Source organism: Sus scrofa, chromosome 12, assembly GCF_054392235.1.
Source record: "Sus scrofa isolate SSC_HxYL_T2T_F1_AM1 chromosome 12, Sscrofa_HxYL_maternal_Yorkshire_Landrace_v2.0, whole genome shotgun sequence".
Taxonomy (NCBI): domain Eukaryota; kingdom Metazoa; phylum Chordata; class Mammalia; order Artiodactyla; family Suidae; genus Sus; species Sus scrofa.
Genome location: NC_139394.1, coordinates 11,352,598 through 11,373,234, shown reverse-complemented (window position 1 = coordinate 11,373,234; position 20,637 = coordinate 11,352,598). Strand labels below are relative to the sequence as shown.

At 39.7% G+C, this 20,637-nt stretch overlaps 1 protein-coding gene and 1 long non-coding RNA gene across 9 annotated transcripts in view; one reads left to right on the top strand and one right to left on the bottom strand.

Moving 5' to 3' along the window:
* The window catches only part of ABCA9 (ATP binding cassette subfamily A member 9), a 64,490-nt gene extending 46,662 nt beyond the window's left edge, over window positions 1-17,828 (bottom strand). For 2 of the 8 annotated variants that reach the window (XM_013980819.3, XM_021068115.2), the window contains exons 1-8: window positions 17,716-17,828; window positions 9,753-9,854; window positions 7,473-7,680; window positions 5,357-5,521; window positions 4,681-4,784; window positions 3,877-4,103; window positions 686-827; window positions 261-446 (exon numbers count right to left, since the gene is read on the bottom strand). In XM_013980819.3, coding sequence (XP_013836273.3) covers window positions 261-446; window positions 686-827; window positions 3,877-4,103; window positions 4,681-4,784; window positions 5,357-5,521; window positions 7,473-7,680; window positions 9,753-9,848 — 1,128 coding nt within the window. In that variant the 5' untranslated portion in view covers window positions 9,849-9,854; window positions 17,716-17,828. Of the gene's footprint in view, window positions 1-260; window positions 447-685; window positions 828-3,876; window positions 4,104-4,680; window positions 4,785-5,356; window positions 5,522-7,472; window positions 7,681-9,752; window positions 9,855-17,220; window positions 17,347-17,715 lie in introns of those variants that run through there. The other 6 variants (XM_084983868.1, XM_084983871.1, XM_084983869.1 and 3 more) reach the window with 4 other exon arrangements.
* On the top strand, window positions 5,331-9,704 carry LOC146398038 (uncharacterized). Its single transcript, XR_014820903.1, has 2 exons — window positions 5,331-6,638; window positions 6,674-9,704. It is a non-coding gene; the product is annotated as an uncharacterized LOC146398038 (long non-coding RNA).
* Window positions 17,829-20,637: the final 2,809 nt, after the last annotated feature.

The window sequence follows — 20,637 nt, the reverse complement described above, 5'->3', positions numbered from 1 at the left end:
AAATTGGATAAATGTTCCTTGGAACAGTTCAATGAAACCAAAACTGGACCCATATCAATAATGGAGTATCAGTCTACATCAGACTTTAAAGGAACGTTATTTATGCTGAGAACGTAGAAGAAAAAGTCTCATATCTTCCCAGTGTGTCTTTACAAAAGTAGATGGGGATTTTAATAAGTAGCACATGTTGCATGAATTATGCAGAGGGAATCTGTTTTAGATGCTTTGTAAAAAAATGAAATGGTTACATTAACTCTTACCTGGGCCATTCCAGCAGTGAAAGCAAAGGGGCTAAGAAGACACAAGGTCCACTCCAAAAATGCAGGCAGATGTCTGTACAAAGCTGTGAATCCCAGACTTCCCCACAAGACAGTGAGGAGAAAGACGACCAGTCCACTGAGGAAAGGTTTCTTCACCAACACGCTCACCAGGAAAGCCAAAGTTATCTGAGAGGAGAGAAAAACTTCAGGTAGTGTATAGTCCTCTGACAATCATCAGTACTGAAAAAAGAATTTCATAATTCAAGAGTATATTTCATTATTCCCCCCAACCTCTAGATACTGTCTCATGCAAAGAATCAAAAACAGAAGAGGGTGAGCAGAATCAATGAGAAGTTACTGGTCAGTGTCTCAGAGAAAGAATCCAGAGAGAGAGAGAGAGATTGATATTCAATTCACCAACTCACCAAAGACAGGCCATAGAGGAAAAAAAGGGTGAAAACGACCATGAAGCCAGTCAGGATGACAACGGGGGCCGATTTTATGATGACAGCCATCAAAACTGCCATAATAAAGATGAAGCTGGTGTACATCAAACCCCAGGAGAGCCTAGCCCAGAAATAAAGCATCAGTTCAAAGGACTGTTACATCATCACTTTATTCATTCATTTTTTTCAGCAGATGACTTGTTGAGATTACCATAAACCAAGAGTTAAAGGAATGCAGCCGCTAATAAATCAGAAAATTTCTCTGCCCCAAAAGTTCATATTTTAAAGGGGAAGGTAGGCAATAAACAAGTCAAGTAAAATAAGCAGCTAATTTCAAAATAAGACAGAAATAAACTGGATAATATCATGAGAGTAATTTGGACAGGTTTCCAGGGAAGACATTTATGACGACTGATTTGTCAGTTCTGGACTTTTTCTTTCGGTAAGTATATAACATCATGGGGTAAAAAAGGATGATGAAGCAGGGATCAGTAAACTTTTTCTCTAAAGATACAGAAAATATATATTTTAGGCTTTTCAGACTAGTCTCATTGCAACTATTCAATGCTGCCTTTGTGACACAAAGGCAGATGCAACACGCACGTGAGTGTAGTTGTTTCCCAGTAAAAATGTATTTGCAGACACTGAAATCTGAATTTCACCTAAATTTTCGTGTGCCATAAAGTATTATCATTCTTCTGATTTTTTCAGACCTTTATAAAAGCCATTCCTAGCTGGCAATTTGTAAAAGAAGAGGGGGGGAGGGGCACAGAGTTTGCCAACCCCTGGCATAAATGATCAGATATAGGTTAGATATAGAGACAGGTAAATCCATAGACATAGGCTATGGATAGATACAGATATACAGATGGATATGAAAATACGATTTCCCTGCTATCAACTGCAGAGAATCAGGAAGAAAGTTATTTATAGAGCAGAGAGAATGAACTCTCCAATCACGGCGATCTGGGTTCAAGCTTTCTCTGCTACTTGGTAACTATATGATTCTGAGAAGTAGCTACTGAACCATCTCGAACCATCCTTATCCTCTACTGAAAAATAATAAGAGAATTAAATGAAATGTTGTATTTCATGAGTTTAATATGGCAACTAGTTTATAATGGGTCCAGAATGAATAGTAAGTTTTATTTGAAGGAGAAAATGCCACCATGTTTTGGGACGTCTCCCCTTGTTGTAATGATTCCTTTTGCACAATACCCTTCTGTTCTTCTGAAATTGTTCACCTCTCTTCATTTTTTCAACTGCCATAATTTCACTCACAGGATCTACAGAGTATCACGTCTTTTTCTTGTGGGGAAAAAGCCCTGACTTTTAAAAATCTTCCTTTGATGCATTTGTTTTCTTTTTTAAAAAAATCATACTGGGGAGTTCCCTTGTGGCTTAGTGGTAATTAATCCGACTAATATCCATGAGGACATGGATTCAATCCCTGGCTCTGCTCAGTGGGTTAAGGATCCAGCATTGCCATGAGCTGTGGTGTAGGTCACCAACACGGCTCAAAGCTGGTGTTGCTGTTGCCGTTGCCGTGGTTGTGGTACAGGCCGGCAGCTGCAGCTCCAATTCCACTCCTAGCCTGGGAACTTCCTATGTTGCGGGTGCAGCCCTAAAAAAAAAATTAAATTAAATTGGTTACTTTTCTCTGTCTCTGTACATTTCCATTATTTAAAATATATATATAATGACCAAAATTTCCTTCAGAATTGAGTTACACAATTTCCATACAAAAAGAGACACCAAAAAAACTCCCATTCTAGATCAAACCAGCAATCCATTTTCTCCACTTTTATACTCAGTTTATTCAACACTTCCAAAGGAAAAATAAATATATTTGGTATAAATTGGCATTATGAAAAATGTGGGCTCTTCCTACTCAACAGTGTTGAACATTTTTTAAACAACTACGTGGCATATGTCTAGAGCTATTCTATATATTTTATAAATCTTGTTTATCATTGAGCATATCATCACAGTGTGTAAAGGCAAATTCCAACCACTGCTCTCTGACTACATCTCAAAAACACCCCTTGGCCAAACTCATTCAAAAAATTTTTATGGGGAGTTCCCGTCGTGGCGCAGTGGTTAACGAATCCGACTAGGAACCATGAGGTTGCGGGTTCGGTCCCTGCCCTTGCTCAGTGGGTTAACGATCCGGCGTTGCCGTGAGCTGTGGTGTAGGTCGCAGGCGCAGCTCGGATCCCGCGTTGCTGTGGCTCTGGTGTAGGCCGGTGGCTACAGCTCCAATTCAACCCCTAGCCTGGGAACCTCCATATGCCGCGGGAGTGGCCCAAAAAATAGCAACAACAATATACAATAACAACAACAAAAGACAAAAAGACAAAAGACAAAAAAAAAAAGAAAAAAGAAAAAAAAATTTTTATGGCTAATTGGGGATTTGATCCTTGGTTTCTTAACTAGCATTTACTGTCTTCTTGGGCCATGATACTTCCCAGAGTTCAATGAACTGCTATTTAATATCAAGTATTTAATTCTTGTTAAGCTCAATAAAACCTACCTTAAAGACATTCCTTTTTAGAATGCTCATGACCAAGGAGAGACAGATACTATTACCAGTGCTTCACAGAAAAGGAAACTAAGGCTTAGAGAGATTAGGTAACTTGGTCAAGGGAGTAGGTACCAAATGCTCAGATGGACATGATCCATGGCTTCCCACTTCCCTGGTCTGCCTTATTACCACCCTGCTACTCCTCCACTAAGGAAATCTCTATGCTTAAAATGCGTAACAGGCTCTTCTCCTTGGGTCTCATAAAAGTGGTGACCCATTCATTGTGGGGGCAAAATTGCTCGCCCTTCCTAACAAAATGTCTGAAACATATTCATTGAACATAAGAAACCTCAAGTTCTTACATATTTAGGTTCACCCAAATATGGTGCCCAGAGGACAAACTGTCATCATTTGTATTGGTTATTGGCCTGTGTTTCAACCACCTGTAGGATCAGGCTTTCCTTAACTCAAAGAAGTAAGAAAAATTTCATTTACCAAGCCCATGGGTCCACCCACTCCATTTATACTGCACTACTTTATGAAAGCATCAGGTTTAAATACAATACTTTATAGGTCTACGGAGTGCAACCAGCTAACTTGATCTGTTTACTTATGTTGCATGATGGATTGTGGCCCTGTGATTTACCAGAATGCTGATTCTCGAAGTCCCATCATTGTCATCAGTGCCTTAATGTGCTGTCTTTCTTGTGTGACATTGATTGATACGTAGTATATAAATGCAGAAAAAGAAATAATGCAGAAGAAAATGAAAAAATCAGTTGTAACTCCTGCTTGGGCCACAAAAGGTAATATCTTCATATTTGTACCAGTAACTGACATCAGTTTTTCCATCACTGAATGATTTGTTGTGATCTGAAGAAAGATATCAGTGAACACATTGTTACCTTAAGCTCATTAGAAACTCGTGCATTTCTTCTCAGTTATAAGAAGCTATGTGCATTCCACATGTAACTGCATGTGCCCATAATGATCTGTCCCCTTGTGGTTCCCTGATTTCTGGCACCATCTCTACTTACCATCTTCACCGGACAAAATTCTACATATGCTTGAAGTCACAATGGAAATGTCACTTCTGTTAATAAGTCTTGTCTGACATTTCTCCCCAGAGAACCTCCTGCCTCAGTGTTTGCGTAGCACATCGTTTACAATTCCAGGACAGAACCAAACTATTTATTCATATTTATAACTAGTTATTCATTGCTTTATCCCCCCCCCCACACACACACCCAGTATCCCAGGAGAAAAGTGCCTGTGTTCTACTCATTTCTGGATCCTTAGGGCTTAGCATAAGATTTAAATAGAGTAGCTGTTCAGTATCCTGTGCCAAATTAATTCAGTGAATAAGTTAATTCAATGATGGATCCATTTTCTCACCATCCATGAAAACTGAATTTACAATGCAATGAGTTTCTTTTAACTCAATACTCACTTCTATGATAGCAGCATTAATAGCAGCTTGAAAAGCTACGAAGCCTTTCTCCCAGAACACTGAACTTTCACATGTGGCTTTTTCATCCATTATTTGACAATGAGCTTTAGGGAAAGAAAAACACACCCATTATGATAGGATGGGACACTCTTTGTTGCGGGAAATATCGAAATTTCAAATGTTCCAAATACACTCTAGGGCTACAATAATATAATGGGTGGGAAGAGTTTTCAGGGGAGACTTAAAAAAGAGTTCACCAGAGGAGAATACACCAGAATTACTTTATTGTTCTTAAGAACGGCTCTCAATGGTTTTTCATTAAATCTTACAATTGTCTCCATGAGTCAAGAATGTTCCCTTAAGCCTTGTTCTTATGCTGCTTGTGCCCAGAAAACACTTTTTAAAAAAATGATTGGGAATCACTGAGCAAGAGCCTCTTTGTGAGGTTTTCTTTAGACGTAACACAGGAATAATAGCAAATATAATTTCTTAGTAAAACAATACACCTAAGAACATAGGCTTTATTTAATAAGAAAGAATCTCATTTCTGTTCAGAAATTAAAAGTTTATGTTGCCTGTGTCTGTGTAGACGTCTGCTATTACATACGCCTCCTTGTGGCTAATGATGTAATAGCAAAATTTAAAAAAAATTTTTTTTTTCTGATAGAAAAGTTACCTGAGTGATCTCTGTGTTCCTTCATCCTGGGGATTCTGCCGCCCCAGAAGAATTTCAAATGATAGGAGAAAGTATCTGTAAAGACGACTCTCACTGCATCCGTAGAGTAGTTTAAATCCAGTTCATCCATGCTCTTTTCATCAGGCCACCCCAGGATAGGTCTTCCTGACATGTGAAAGGAAGGGACAGCTAAGAAAGAAGATGTCTGTGGGGTCCAGCACAGCAGATCATCTTCAGTGATATTAAAGCTCTTTTATGCTAGTTACTTCTTCACCGTAAGCAGTGCTGATCCTAAATAAAAGACTCCCACTTGGAGAGAGTAGATGGGGGAATCTTAACATTTTAGATAAAATTAGAAGCATTATGGAGCAAACGCTTTTTTTAAAAAAATAGATTATACCATTCTGAATAAATTATTTAATCCATAATTTAAAACACAAGGCACCTGGAATCACAGCAATGCCAATGTGTCCATTTAAACTCACTGCAACACAGATCTACCTAAAGTTGACACAGATGCCATAATTCTAAGTATACACTGTAAGTAGAGTATATATTTCCATTTGACAACAGTGTCAATGTAGCCAAACTTCCAAAGGCAGCATAAGATTGTTTAATTCAGACAGCATCTAAAGAGACGTTGCTTATTCTAAAACATACAAACGGATGACCGTTCCCAACCATACCCCGACCATTTAACCTGTATAACTTCCCACAGTCTGGATTCTGCTGCAAGTGTGTGCCTAGTGCCATTCAGCATCTTCCTTTATCCTCTGTATTTCCTGCAATCTGGCGTCTGGATCCAGAGGCCGAATCAAACATGGGTCTAATTCTTTTGGCAAGATCATACAGTGGTGGTACCTGCCTTCATCAGAGTGTCATAATTTTGGATCGTCTCTCTTTTTGAGATAGTAGCATCCATGGATGCTCAGTACCTAGATCCATTACCTTAGTGGGAATTTCAAAATCATGATGCTCTCTTGCCATCATATGTCTTTCCTTTATCAGTAGAAAATGTTTATAAAACAGTACTTCCATCACCTTCTTGGTTACTCGATTGTACATACAGTTCATATGAGATAAATGCTAGTATTTCCCCTGACTTACATATGTTCACAAGAACTGATTTCCTACCCTCCTTCAAAGGCAAACAGGTTTTTTTTCTTTCAATATTCTTCTGAGAGCATGGATCTACATATACTTTGGATGAGTTTCAAATCATTGCACTTACTCTTATTGAAGCTCAACATAAGCCAGCTCTGACCAGTGGCACTCTCTTCAGGTGAGAGAAGCTCTGACCAGTGGCACTCTCTTCAGCTGAGTCCTTCGGACACCACCTGTTCATTCACAAGGGCTCCCTAGCTCTCTGGAATGACAGGATTCTTCATCCTGTCAATTTCCCTTCTTCTCACACTGAGTCTCCCCATGTTTCATGGACACAGGGGTGAGAGAGTAGAGGAGTCCATAATTACCTATTAGGTATTTTCCATGTTACAAATCTAATATCCTCGGAAAAACATTCTGATACTGCACCACCAATACAGCTGCTGAAAGTGGCTTCTGTAGCCCTCATGTTGGGCTTCCCTGCTTTGCAGTGGCCGCTGGTTTCCTCTTAAAGGGTTCGTGCTCCTGTCTTGGGTCCATCAGATACCCTACTGCTTCCCCTTGCTCTCTCCCCACCCCCTTACATTTTGAGGTTCAAAGAAACATTTTTGTCACCAAGTTTTGTTGTAAGTATTGCCCATGGTTTCTTGGTTTTGCTATCTGATTTCTCTCTCAATTTTTACATGAGTATTTGAAGAGATTAAAAAAATCGTGCTGTCACCTCTGTCCCATCTTCCCATAATCTTCTCACAAACATACATTTGAATGATCCTGCGCTGTCTCATTTTGATGTGGATTCATAAGAGGATAACCTTTTTAATGTAAAATTTCTCAAATTAAGAGACAAGTAAATAGAGTAAAAAAGCTCCTTGATAGTTAACGGGAATATGTATTAAAGGTGTTAATTAAATCTAGACACTTGAACATTTAACACAATTTATCAAGGAAATTCCAAAATGAATCTGTGTATTTCACAAATAAGGAAACTACCATGAAGTGCCAGGGAACATACCTTTCATGAAGGGGGCAGAAGCCACTTTGTTCATTATCTCCTGGATGGTTTTGGATTCGGGTGCAAAGGCAATAATGTAATTAGAGTCATTAAAATTATCTACACGTCCAAGATCCATCGCAGGCAGTTGAAGGAAGTCATTAACTTGGTGTAAATTGGAGGAAAAGAGGAATGCAAACAGTGCTAGAAGAAATGAGAAAAACCATTCCTACCCAGCAAAGAGAGAAAAATGAAGCAAGTCAGTAGTCGTTCCACCACAGATTCATCATCCACGAACAATTTAAAACACTTAATTCTGTTACGTTGCTTGGACACCGTTTTTTTCTCCCTTCCACTTTCAACTTCTCAATTTTCTTTTGTCCTTTAATCTGCAGATTTTGAAATATGTACATCACTCACGAAGACAGCACTGTGGTCTCAATTTCAATTAGAATTAAGAATCTAAGTTTATCATAGTTCAATTCAAATGTTAAGGGTTGGATTGCTTCATGAATGGCCTTGTGATATGCAGTTGTGTTGAAACTTGAGTGATAATGATAAAGAAATGTTAGGTGGTATGAAAGAGATAAGCAGCTTCTATAAACAAGAGTGAGGCCATATACTTATCTTCCGCTGCCTGCGTATCAAAGATCGTTCCAAAATACTGCTTCACAAAAAGAATTTTGAAAGCTTTTATCATTATAACATTCTGGAATTGGAAATGCAACAGAATACATTTGAAATTTCATGATAAGAATGCATTTGATGGTTTAGTTATAATTTTAAACACATGGCCTTTAAAGGAAGTATTGATTTTATTCACTAGATGATCTTATTTTAGCTATATATGTTGGTCTATTTTTATACCTATATCTATCTAGGTAAATACAATGACAGATATAGTACTTATACTGAAAAGAGATGAAAGGTTAGAAATAAAACATCTTTATAGTGTAGAATCCAACATTTATATTTATATAATCTTTGCTCCACACAGGGATTTTTGTATGCTTTTTTCACTGCCAATCTAAGCACTCAGTGCATATTTGTTGAAAGAACACACAAACACACACACACATACATGCACACAATGCTCAGAAATTGAAATGTTCAGAAACAGAGGCAAAGATTTTGAAACCAAATTTATGGTTACCAAAGGGGAAATGTGCCTGAGGGGAGCTAAATTAGAGGGTTGGGGTTGACATATACACACTACTATATACAAAATAGATAGGTACCAAGGACCTACTGCATAGCACAGGGTAATGTACTTAATACTGTGTGATAACCTATGTGGAAAAAGAATCTGAAAAGAAATGGATATATGTATAACTGATTTACTTTGCCGTATACCTGAAATTAACACAACTTTGTAAGTCAACTAAACTCCAATAAAATTTATTTTAAAAAAGGAAATGAAATGTTAATGTATCAACCCCTGAACTGGGGTATTTTACAAGTGATTTTAACTTATTACATTTTTCTGAATTTACTAAATTTTCTACTCAAATAACATGTAATCATTCTTATGATCAGAAGAAGCTTAGTAGAAGCAAAAGTTCAAAATGCCATTTTCTTTTCCTGTTTGTTTATAGGCTCATTAATTCTTTCAAACTGACGTCATCTCTCTCCAGTGTGGAAGTGCTACAATTTGTCTTTTGAGTGTTTTTAAAAAAAGTGTTTACTCTCTGGATTAAATCTTGCCCTTTTCTTTGTCTTCACTCCTAAACTTCTGTACTTATTCCTTTATGAGACTCAAGTGAGTTCAGATGTTAATTGTTATGCCTGCAGTATAAAAATGTGGTTTTATTTCTCCAGGAGTTTCTGAATATGAATTCTTTACCAAATGTCTGCAGTAACACATGTCTCAATGACATATTTCAAAGGAATCTTTTTTTTTTTTCTTTTTTCGGCCTGATCTGTGCATTTAAAAGTTCCCAGGCTAGAAGTCAAATCAGAGCTGCAGTTGCTGGCCTATGCCACAGCCACAGCAACAAGGATCTGAGCCACATCTGCGACCTATGCCGCAGCTTGTGGCAATGCCAGATCCTTAACCTACGCAAGGTCAGGGATGGAACGCACATCCTCAAGGAGATAATGTCAAGTTCTTAGCCCACTGAGCCTCAACAGGAACTCCTAAAGGGATCTTATTTGAAGTAACAGCAGAGTCTAGAATTTGAAAAAAATCCAGCCTGCTAGCCAGCTGTAGAATATATATGACACATTAAATAATGACTGTGCTGCCCAAGAAAATCCTTTTTCCTCTTCTAAACATGAGAAGACATCAACTCTGAACCATACCAACAAGGTCTCTCTTTTCATCCTCCATTTCTTAAGAAAATTCTTGCAGAGAAGGGCCCACGTTTGCCGACCCACACTGATGTGCCTCTTGCTCATTCTGACCTGTTTATTTTAAAAAGAGAAAGTAAAGGAAGTAAATGCGAAGGTCCGAAATAGAAAACATTATGCAATCCAACCCAAAAGAAACATCGTAGCAGCTGTTTCCAATTGCGTGCAAAGGAAGGAGCCAAAAAGCTGAAAAACACACGAAGGGATATTCGAGCACAGGACTGAAGGAAACAAAAATTAAAACAATTAGGAGATACAGACAATTCATACTGACCCCTCACTGGATTGAAAAGATTATGGAGAATTTAAGAGAGTCAAGGGTTGTTGTTCCATCACTTAGCATTGGTCAATTTTCTCCTGGGGAAAAAGGAATTTTATGTACTGCTGGTGGGACAGACTCACCCATTTTGGTAATTTGTCACCAGTTCATTACTATTTAGCAATATCCTGCTGTCAATCAGTTCTGCTTCTGGGTACATCTGGGTATGTATGCCAAGGAAATTCCCACACATGTCCATGAAGGCACCCGTACAAGGATGCTCTTCATGATGTAAAAGATTGTGGTGCAGTGTCATGGAAGGAATTTTATTTTATTTATTTTTTGTCTTTTGGGCCACACCCATGGCATATGGAGGTTCCCAGGCTAGGGGTCCAATCAGAGCTGTAGCTGCTGGGCTAAACCACAGCCACAGCGATGCCAGATCCAAGCCGCATCTGTGACCTACAGCATAGCTCACGGCAAGGCCAGACCCCTGGCCCACAGAGCAAAGCCAGGGATGGAACTTGCATCATTGAGCCACGACAGGAATGCCACAGAACAAATTTTAATGGATACAGTCCAGAGAGTACAGTGTAGGATTCTGAAGCAATGGATTCACACCCACCCATCAACAAGAAGAGATCTTAAGGGAGTTCTTGTCGTGGCACAGTGGTTAACAAATGCGACTAGGAACCATGAGGTTGGGGGTCCGATCCCTGGCCTCACTCAGTGGGTTAAGGATCTGGAGTTGCCGTGAGCTGTGGTGTAGGTCGCAGATGCAGATGCGGCTTGGATCCCGTGTTGCTGTAGCAGTGGTATAGGCCGGTGGCTACAGCTTCGATTAAACCCCTAGCCTGGGAACCTCCATGTGCCGCAGGAAGCGGCCCTAGAAAAGGCAAAAAGACAAAAAAAAAAAAAAAAAAAAAAAAAAAGAAGAGATCTTAAAAACATACTGGCAATTTTTTAAAAATTGAAAAGGTTGAGAGTAATACCACAATATCATTTATATTAATTAATACTGCATACAATACAGAGTTTTCAAGAACATCCAGGAAATAAAGGATTTCCATCAAGTATGATGCAAAGGTGACCAGTTGAACATACATCAAACATACATAACAGCTCCTACAACTCCATATCAAAAACACCCAACCTAATGACAAAGGAGGCAGAGGACCTGAACAGACATTTTTCCAAAGAGGAAATGCAGATGGTCCACAAGGCACACAGAAAGATGCTCAACACCCCTAATCATCACAGAAATACAAAGTAAACCTACAATGCGATACCACCTTACGCAGGTCAGAATGGCCATCATCAAAAAGAACACAAATACAGATGTGGGTGAGGATGTGAAAACAGGGAAACCTAGTACACTGTCGGTGAGAATGTAAATTGGTGCAGCCACCAGGCAAAAGAGTATGAAGGTCTCTCAAAAAACTAAAAATAGAGCTATCATATGACCTAAAAGTTCCACGCTTGGGTATACACCAAAAAAAAAAAAAAACCCCAAACTATTAATTTGAAAAGATAAGGCCCCTCAATGTTCATAGCAGTATTATTCACAATTTCTAAGGTATGAAAGCAGCCTCAGTGATTGTCAACAGATGAATGGTTTTTAAAAAATGAAGATCCCATGTGGCTCAGAGGGTTAAGGATCTGGCATTGTCCCTCAGTAGCCTGGGTTGCTGCTGTGGCTTGGGTTTGATCCCTGGCCCCGGAACTTCCACATGCTGCAGGGCTGCAGGCATGGCCAAAAAAAAAAAAAAAAAAAAAAAAAAGAGAGAGAGGAGAGAGAGAGAGGAACGGATAAAGATATAGTATATATGCACAATGGGATATCAGCCATAAAAAAGAAAGAAATTTTTCCATTTGCAGCAACACAGATGGACTTGGAGCGTATTATGTTAAGTGAAATAAGTCAGAGAAAGACAAATACTATATGATATCACCTGTATGTGGAATCTAAAAAATACAACAAACTGGCGAATAAAACAACAACAACAAAAGGAGCCTCACAGATGTGGAGAACAAATCAGTGGTTACCAGTAAGAAAAGGGCTGAGGGGAGGGCAACACAGGGGTAGGCAGCGGGAAAAGTGTCATTGTGGGATTATATGAAATCATGTCTGTAAAACTTTGGAAAATTGTAACGCACTCTAGAATTTAAAGAATCTTTTACTCAATTTTTAAAAAATGATGACTAGTGGCAATGGGAATTGGAATCAAGGTGGAGTATGACATGGGTGTTGTAAATTCAAGAAAGTAAATAACCAAAACAAGAGAGATGCTTTCTTTGACCCAATCATTCTGTGTGCCAAGAACCCAAAAAGATGAACTCAATCTTTATCAATTTTTTATATGTAATAAGTCCAAAAAAGTCCCAAGCCAACCATGAAAACAACAACAAACCCAATAGCAAAACACCCAACCACTAAAACAACCACCACCACAAACCCAATAGCAACAAACCCGAAGGCAAGTAGATAGAAAATCTCATGAAATTTTAGAGAATTTTACACTGTTCATTAATAAGGCTGAAACAGAGCTAGGAAGTGGTCTGAACATAGGACATCAGAAAGAAAACAACATTAACTATATTCAGTGATGATTTTCTATGTTCTAGGTAGTTCTGAGTGTTTTATAAAACTTAATTAGTTTAAGCCTCCCAATAAACCTCTGGGATATTATCCTCCCTGTTTTACAGAGGAAGAAATTGAGGTACAGAAAGGCAAAGTGGCTCATCGAACACAGCTCAGGGTGGTACAACCCAGGTAGCCAAGTTTTGGGGGCCTCCCTCTCAACCAGTGGGTCAAGGGATCAATTCTCCCTTCAGAGCAAGATCAGAGATGCTACCAGCATCGAGCAGTGTGGGGAGGACCCTAAGGAGAGTTTCCCTCTAGCGATTTATTCATAGACTTCATTGTGTGCAGTTGTTATCAGGGACCCCCACGTGCTAGAACATAAGGAAAGCTAGATTACCCTCAAGAGCCAAAGAAAATACAAAATTTTTAAAGAGAAAACATCATTACAACATACAGAAGAAAAGCGTTAAAACCTTCCACATAATGACTATAATAAAATTCAAGAAGACAAAAAATGGAATGGAAATGAAAAGCAAATAATGTCCTTAAAATTCCCATTGAAGTCAGTCTAGAACAAAACATCTTCCACGATACAGAGAAAAATGTTGTAATCGTCCCAAATTTTCAAAGAAAATTAAAATGCACTTGAAAACAGCGTGGGACAGACATAGAGAATAACAGACTTGTGGTTGTCAAGTGGGAGGGGAGAGCGAGTGGGGTGGATAAGGAATGTGGGGTTAGAGGATACAAACTATTCCATTTAGAATGGATAAGCAATGAGGTCCTGCTGTACAGCACAGGGAACTCGATCCAGCCTCTTGGGATAGAGTATGATGGAAAATGATATAAGAAAAGGAATGCATATACATATGTATGATTTGGGTCACTTTGCTGTATAGCAGAAATTGGCACGACATTGTAAATCAACTGTACTTTAACTGGGAATTCCCATCGTGGCTCAGGGGTAATGAACCCGACTAGTATCCAGGAGGACACGTGCTAGATCCCTGGCTTCACTCAGTGGGTTAAGGATCTGGCATGGCCGTGAGCGGCGGTGTAGGTCGCAGGCATGGCTCAGATCCCACACTGCTGTGGCTGTAGCATAGGCTGGCAGCTGCAGCTCAGATTCATCCCCTAGCCTGAAAACGTCTATATGCCATGGGCGTGGCGCTTTAAAAAAAAAAAAAAGGCAACTATACTTTAATTAAAAAATGGAAAAAAACAATGTGAGATAAAAGTACATGAAGTAGAGAAAAAACGAAAGTATTTGGTAAAGAGATATTCAAAAAAGAAGAAAACAGTTGCAAGAAAATATATTGGAAATTCACTCAAAAAAGTACTATGGAAATTAATTTTTCAGGGGAGTGGGAAGACATGCATATCTACAGGAAAGGCTCTCCGAGGACCAAATACAATGACGAAAAGTATTTCTTTTTAAATTAAAGGATCAAGGGAAAAGTCTATAAGAATCAAGTTGATGGGTAGGGTGGGGTAGTTCAGAAGGGAGGGAATAAATAGTTTATAATGGAAAAAACGAATCTGATATCCTAAAAGGGGAAGTGAAAAGTTGATTTCTTCAATTCCCTTGGAAAAATTTACCAAAACAGGCAAAAATAAAGAGCACTGAAGAAATACCCATTTGTGATAAAACTAGACTTTGATTTAACCTCAAGCCTTATACACCTTCTCCCACCTCCCAAAAAAGTCACCCAAATTATTAAAATTCACCTCCAATTAAGGAAAACACACAAATGGGTTTTTCAACTCTGCTGACCAACATGTACATAAAATAAAATAGATTGAGCAAATTAAAATAGATTGAGCAAGTTAATTCAATCTACAACTATGCAGAAAGCACTGAAACCCACACAATATTCCTTCACTTGAAATGCCCTGTAGTGCCAAAGGTCAAGACAGACCCACAGGGTCTGATTTCATCTCACGGAAGGTCAGGGAGGTTTGGGGGGAAAGAGATGTGCATGGATACGATATCATATCTGTGTTTTCTTCAAGTCCAAGGCTGAGATACAAAAGAATGTTAAACACCTTTACACCAATGGCAGAAACAACAATAACCTAAATATAGTTAAAATCATATTCGCCATGGTGCTTGCAAAAACAAAAAGACACTGTGTGCAAGGAGCACACAAGCCCGTGAGGGGCAGAAAAAGAACCATTCTGGCAGCTTTCAAGCATCCTCATCTAAATGTGGGGAGAAGGTGAGTCTACTAGAAAGAGTATTTGCAAGGATGAGGGGAAAAAAAAAATCAACCCATAAATGATAGTATTATAGGCAGGATGGAATCTGAAAGAACACAAAATGCAAAAGAAAAAAAAAAAGTAGCCGAAATAATGTTTCCTTCCCTCTACAGCCGCGTTGGATTCCTTGCCCCCTGGGCCCCCATAAAAAAGCGAACGTGTAAAAGGACCTGAAAAACAGAACAGACTCGAAGCTCTGAGTATTCCGTCTTCCTGTGATGCCTAGATTCTGAAGCCTTGGCTGAAAGATCCCTACTGAAGAGGGATGGAAACCACATCTCTGCCTCTTCCATTATTTGACCATTCCAGCTACTAGGTTCATGGCCTAAAATCCAGATCTTACCCACGGGGCAGGAACCAAGCCACGGACGTGCTGGCCCATGCTGGTGCTCAGCAGGTGGGGCACTGCCAGGGGTTTATTTCAGGGAACACTGAGATCCTACCAACAAGGCAAGAATAATTGAAAGGCAAGGAATAACTGAAGAGGAACATGGCAGGCAGGGAAAAAAAAAAAAAAAAGTCCTGTTCTAACCCTGAAATTGGCAAATCTATTACATTACAGGGCAAAGGAGAATTAAGGTAGCAGCTGACTGTCAGGTTACTAAACGAATGACTTAATTTTTTTAAAAAATTTATTGTATTAAAGTATAGTTGGCTTAGAATGTTGTGCCAATTCCCGCTATACAGTAAGGTGACCCAGTCATACATATACATATATATGTATTCTTTTTCTCATATTATCTTCCATCATGTTCTGTCATAAGCGATTGGATATAGTTCCCTGTGCTCTCAGGGTTAGGGTTAGGGTTAGGGTCCCTCAACAGCAGGACCTCATTGTCTATCCATTCTAAATGTAAGAGTTCGCATCTACTAACCCCAAACTCCTTGTCTATCCCACTCTCTCCCCTTCCCCCTTAGCAACCACAAGTCTGTTCTCCAGGTCTGTGAGTGTATACTAAACAAATGACTTTATGTATTTATTTATTTTGCTTTTTAGGGCCACACCCCCGGCACATGGAGTTTCCCAGGCTAGGGGTCCAATCGGAGCTACAACCACAGCCACAGCAATGTGGTATCAGAGCCATGTCTGTGACCTATGCCACAGCTCATGACAAGGCCAGATCCTTAATCCACTGAGTGAGGCCAGGGATCGAACCTGCATCCTCATGGATGCTAGTCGGATTCGTTTTCACAGTGCCACAATGGGAACTCCCTAAACAACTGATTTTAAATCAGGGAGATAACCTCAGATTTTCTGGGCAAATTCAGTGTCATCACAAGGGTCCTTAAACATAGAAAAAGGAGGCAGAAACGGAGGTCAAAAAGTAAAGCAATGTTATGAGACTGTTCTAAGTCCGCTGCTGGCTTTGAAGATGGAGAAAGAGGGCATGAGCCAAGGAATGCAGATACTTCTAGAAGTCTTGAAAGACAAGAGAACAGAATTCTCCCTCCTTCCTCCAGAAAGGCATTGTCCCTTGCCAGCATCTTGATCTTAGTCCAGTAAGACTCAGGTCCCACGTCTTACCTCCCACACTGCACGGTGCTCAACCTCACTTGGCGTTAAGCCCTTCAGTGTGTGGCCATTTGTTACAGCGGCAAAACAAACGAGCAAACAAACAAAACCTACACCCGAGGGGCAAAAGGAGAGTCTGAGAGCATAAGGACTGAGAATGAGACAGGAGGAAAGCCTAAAGTCAGGCCAGGACAAGGGCTTTGGGACAAAAACAGCGGCTGGAGCGTCCCTACATGATGCGCCTCATTCACAGAATAGAAGAGGGAAGTGTCCGGGAATGAAGGATGGGATTCAGAAGCCATGGGGATGAGTTCCTGATACGGATGTCATCAGAGCAGACAGGGACAGTTCGAGACCCACCCCAACCAAAGCCAAAATGGAGCATTTCCAATTAGGCAATCAACGCCACAGTGAACCAAGGTATCTGAAAGGGTTAAACATCTTTCTTGCACGGCATCTACTTTTCTTTCTTTCTGTGGATGAATGTGCTGCTGGAAAATATTTATAAATAAAGAATAATTAATGTGATCTAACTGCTACGACTGTCAAACTCTTACGATTGTCAGACTGTTAAGATCAGTTTTTTCCACTGCGCATCCTGATCAGGAAAAAAAAAGATCAGAAAAATGAGTACTATTCACGACAGTGGCACAAAACATCTAGTTAGCTTAGATTGCTCTGAATAGGAAGTCGTGTGATCTAGAAATAATAATGTGGCTATAAAAAGCCAGTCACTTTCTAGTCAGAATTCCCAGCATTCAGAGAATAAATATTTTACACAAGTCAGATCAAACGTCTTACATACGTAGGATGATGGAAAATGCCCATAAAAATATTGCCTTCGGATTTCTTGATGAAAATATTCTCAAGCCAGTTAAGTCAGTTAAAAATTCAGAAAATCATGCACCCTCCAAAGCTTTTAAATCCTCTGACAGCAAAACGGAAAATGAACATAAAAGAATAAGTCATTCCACTAACTCGGGAAATGGCCCATATTTGTAAAGAGTCAGCACAAAGTCACATTCCTTTCAATTTATTCGATAGTCTATTAGATAATATATGTTATGTGTCCAAATACGTTTTTAGTCATAGGGTAAAAATGAAAACAAAAATCTTAGTTCTCCAACGGGTTATTTAGCCAGAGAGCACAAAACACTCAGACGATCTGAAAAATCAAAATGACTCACTAACAACTTACTACACTTAATGCTTTCCATCCAAATGTTTGGCATTCCCTATCTGAAGTCAGCACCTTATATTTTCATACGCAAAACAACCACAATCTTAGAGGTTAACTTACTCTCAGGAAAGCTGGAGCAAGAATCTAGAAACAGTTCATCCACAGGTCTCTGCATGTCCTGGAGAAGAATTCACATTCCTTTTGGGTCACTACTACATCATGCTTTTAATTTCATGTTTATTGTGAATAGTTCCGTTTAGAATGATTTCCGAAAAGGATTATGGTCTTCATTCAGCCAGGCTGCCAAAAACTCTCTGCTCACATCACATGGCGACTTCTTTACAGTTTTCCATTTCTTTGTCTCCCTGCCAGTTCCTCAGCAGGGAGTTTGCAGTCGCAGATGGCTGGCTGGACATAAGCAAAACATGAGGAATTATCAAATCAAAGAGAACCTAGTCTTTCTCCATTAGATTTTTCACACAAGGTCCTCAGGAGAGAGGTGGCCCCCAACACAGCCTTTTAAAGAAGCATGGGCAAATAAACAGTTCGGAGCAGAGTAGAGAAAAGGAGGAAAGAAAAAAAAAAATTTAGTGACAGTTACAAATATACAAACAGGCCAGAAAGGAGCTCAAAAGCTTCCACTAAGAAATTTAGTTCTTAAAACCTGGATGTAGAAAAATTGCAAGGAAGCCATGCAATTTTTATTCAGGGGAGCAAAATGAACTCTGAATTTTCATCTGCATCTCAGCTGCACTGCATGCCAGCTACCTGCAGCATCTTTCCTGGACTGGAAAATAGGAGACTCCCTAGAGCAATGCCACATGAAAATATCTGCATTCCTGAGAGGTACAGGCTTGTTACTTCTGCAACAAGTCTCAGACAATATACTTACTTTCTCTGTAAGCAACCACTGGTTTTTAGCATGTCCTGCTTTCCATGTTGTTCAAGAAATATTTTTGACAGATAAGAGCTGCTGTTCTCTCTTTTTTGAGCATTTCAGGTAAGTCAAAGACGAGGCAATTCCAAAACTTCTTGTAATTAATGGAGTTGGTCTTTGGATGAACCAGAGTGGTGAAAAGACACCACCATCTTCTTGCTGGCAGTCAGTCTGTTAAATTCCTTTGCACTATAATTACTTCCTGAGTACATGACTGAGGCGGGAAATGATGTGCAATGGGTATAGTCCCCAAAGCTAACAGACTCTGTGTTGCTCTGGCCACGACAATCACACAAAGTCTTCCTCACCTACGTCCCGTTCCCTCAATATTTACTCATTTGCTCATTATATATTGAGTCCAGAAATTGCTCAGCCAGCAAAATGCAGGCAGATTGAACTCATTAATGCACCAGACTGTCAAACTTAAAAAAGAAAAAAAAAAATCTCTGATTGTTTCTGTATGTCTGCTGTCTTGTGCAGAAGATACAAAGTTATCACATTTAATAGCACTATTGGCACTTGGCCCGCAGAGGATATAATTTAGCAAATTTTTTCAGTAACTGTTTCCTAGAAGAATTTCTTACCTACTAGACAGCTTCTGTCTTCTTGCCCTGGTTGGCATCTGGGCTGTATTCTTTTCTTTCAATATGTTGGCCCCTTCCTTTACCACGTGGTAATTTCTGGAGCCCTGTCACAGAGCAAGCTCACCCTGGTTAATCTTTTTTTTCAATATGTTCTTGATCAAGTCATACGTCTGCACGCTTCTAAATAAGCTTTAGTATCAGCTTGGCAATTAAAAAAAAATGGTCCTGATGGGATTTCAAAAGTGAAAAGCACTGATTTTATAGCATAATGTCTTAGTGAGCAACCACCATGATACTACAAGCGTGGCACCCTTAAATATCAACACATTTAATCCACATAATCATCTCATGAGGTAGGCATTATTCCAATCACTCCCACTTTACAGAGGAGAAAAGCGAAGCCCTGAGTTTATTGCCCCAATTGAGCAGCCAGTGAGTAACAGAACCTGGGTTAAAATGCACCTTCAGTCTGTGAGCTCAGATAACAAGTGCCGTGTCCTCTGATTCGTGTATGATCTGTTCCCTCGGTGATTCTCATCCGAGGCGCACTCCTTGGACCATTCTCCTTGGCTTTTGCTTCACGTATTTTGCAGTAACATCTCTAGGGCTGGAAGCCTTCTGGATGTCAAAGGCTGGACTTTGCATGTAGCTAAAATCTCCCCCTTGGATTCTTTCCTGGCTACTTTCCTGGCACCATGGGGCTCGAATGCTGTGTCGTGTCACGTAAAGCATGAAAAGCTGATCGGCAAAGAGAGAAGGTGGCAGCCCAGCTGCCTGATAGAGAGAAAGGGAATGGCTGCTGGCTTCTAGGCCTTTTCTGCTCTTGGCCTTCATCCTTCCTCAGACCCAGCTGCACTGCCTGCATTGGGTTTCAGTGGATACTGTCCAAAAATGTCTCTGGTTCTTAAACATATAATAAAGGAGTTTTATGTGGTCTTGCTTTGTTTTTTTCCCCTTGCAATATCCCTTGTATGACATATTCCTGGACTTTATGTGCAGTTTGATTTCTTGGGTATATTTTAGCCTCCCCTTATGATCTGTCTATAGGATGTCTCTTGAAACAGTATGATTTTGTGTTTCTTTTATCTCTTCTGCAAATCTTTTACTTTGCACAAGGGCTGTAGCTCCCTAGGATAACCAACCCATTTCATCCAGTCTCTAAATTAAGCTTTCCAGTGGTTTTCCGTTTCTCCATTCCTACACCCATCATGTTTTTTCTCTGTTCCTTTTTTTTTTTTTCCAGGTTCCTCTGGCTCTATTTTCCTCCTCTGATCTGGTAAGTTCTAAGTGAGAACTTTCTGGTGTTTCATTCTACTGGTGCTCAGCTTCAAATGCTGGCAGGCAAATGTACTAATGGCTGGCAGGCAAACATACTCGAACCTACCTTATTCTGGCGATGACAGTATCCGTAACCTCACTTTCCTCTGACAGATGACAGTTAATGAATCCACTGCATTTTCATTTGCCTCTGTTGGTCTCCTAGAATGAACCCCACCTCTCAGGAGGCCATCCCATAATGAC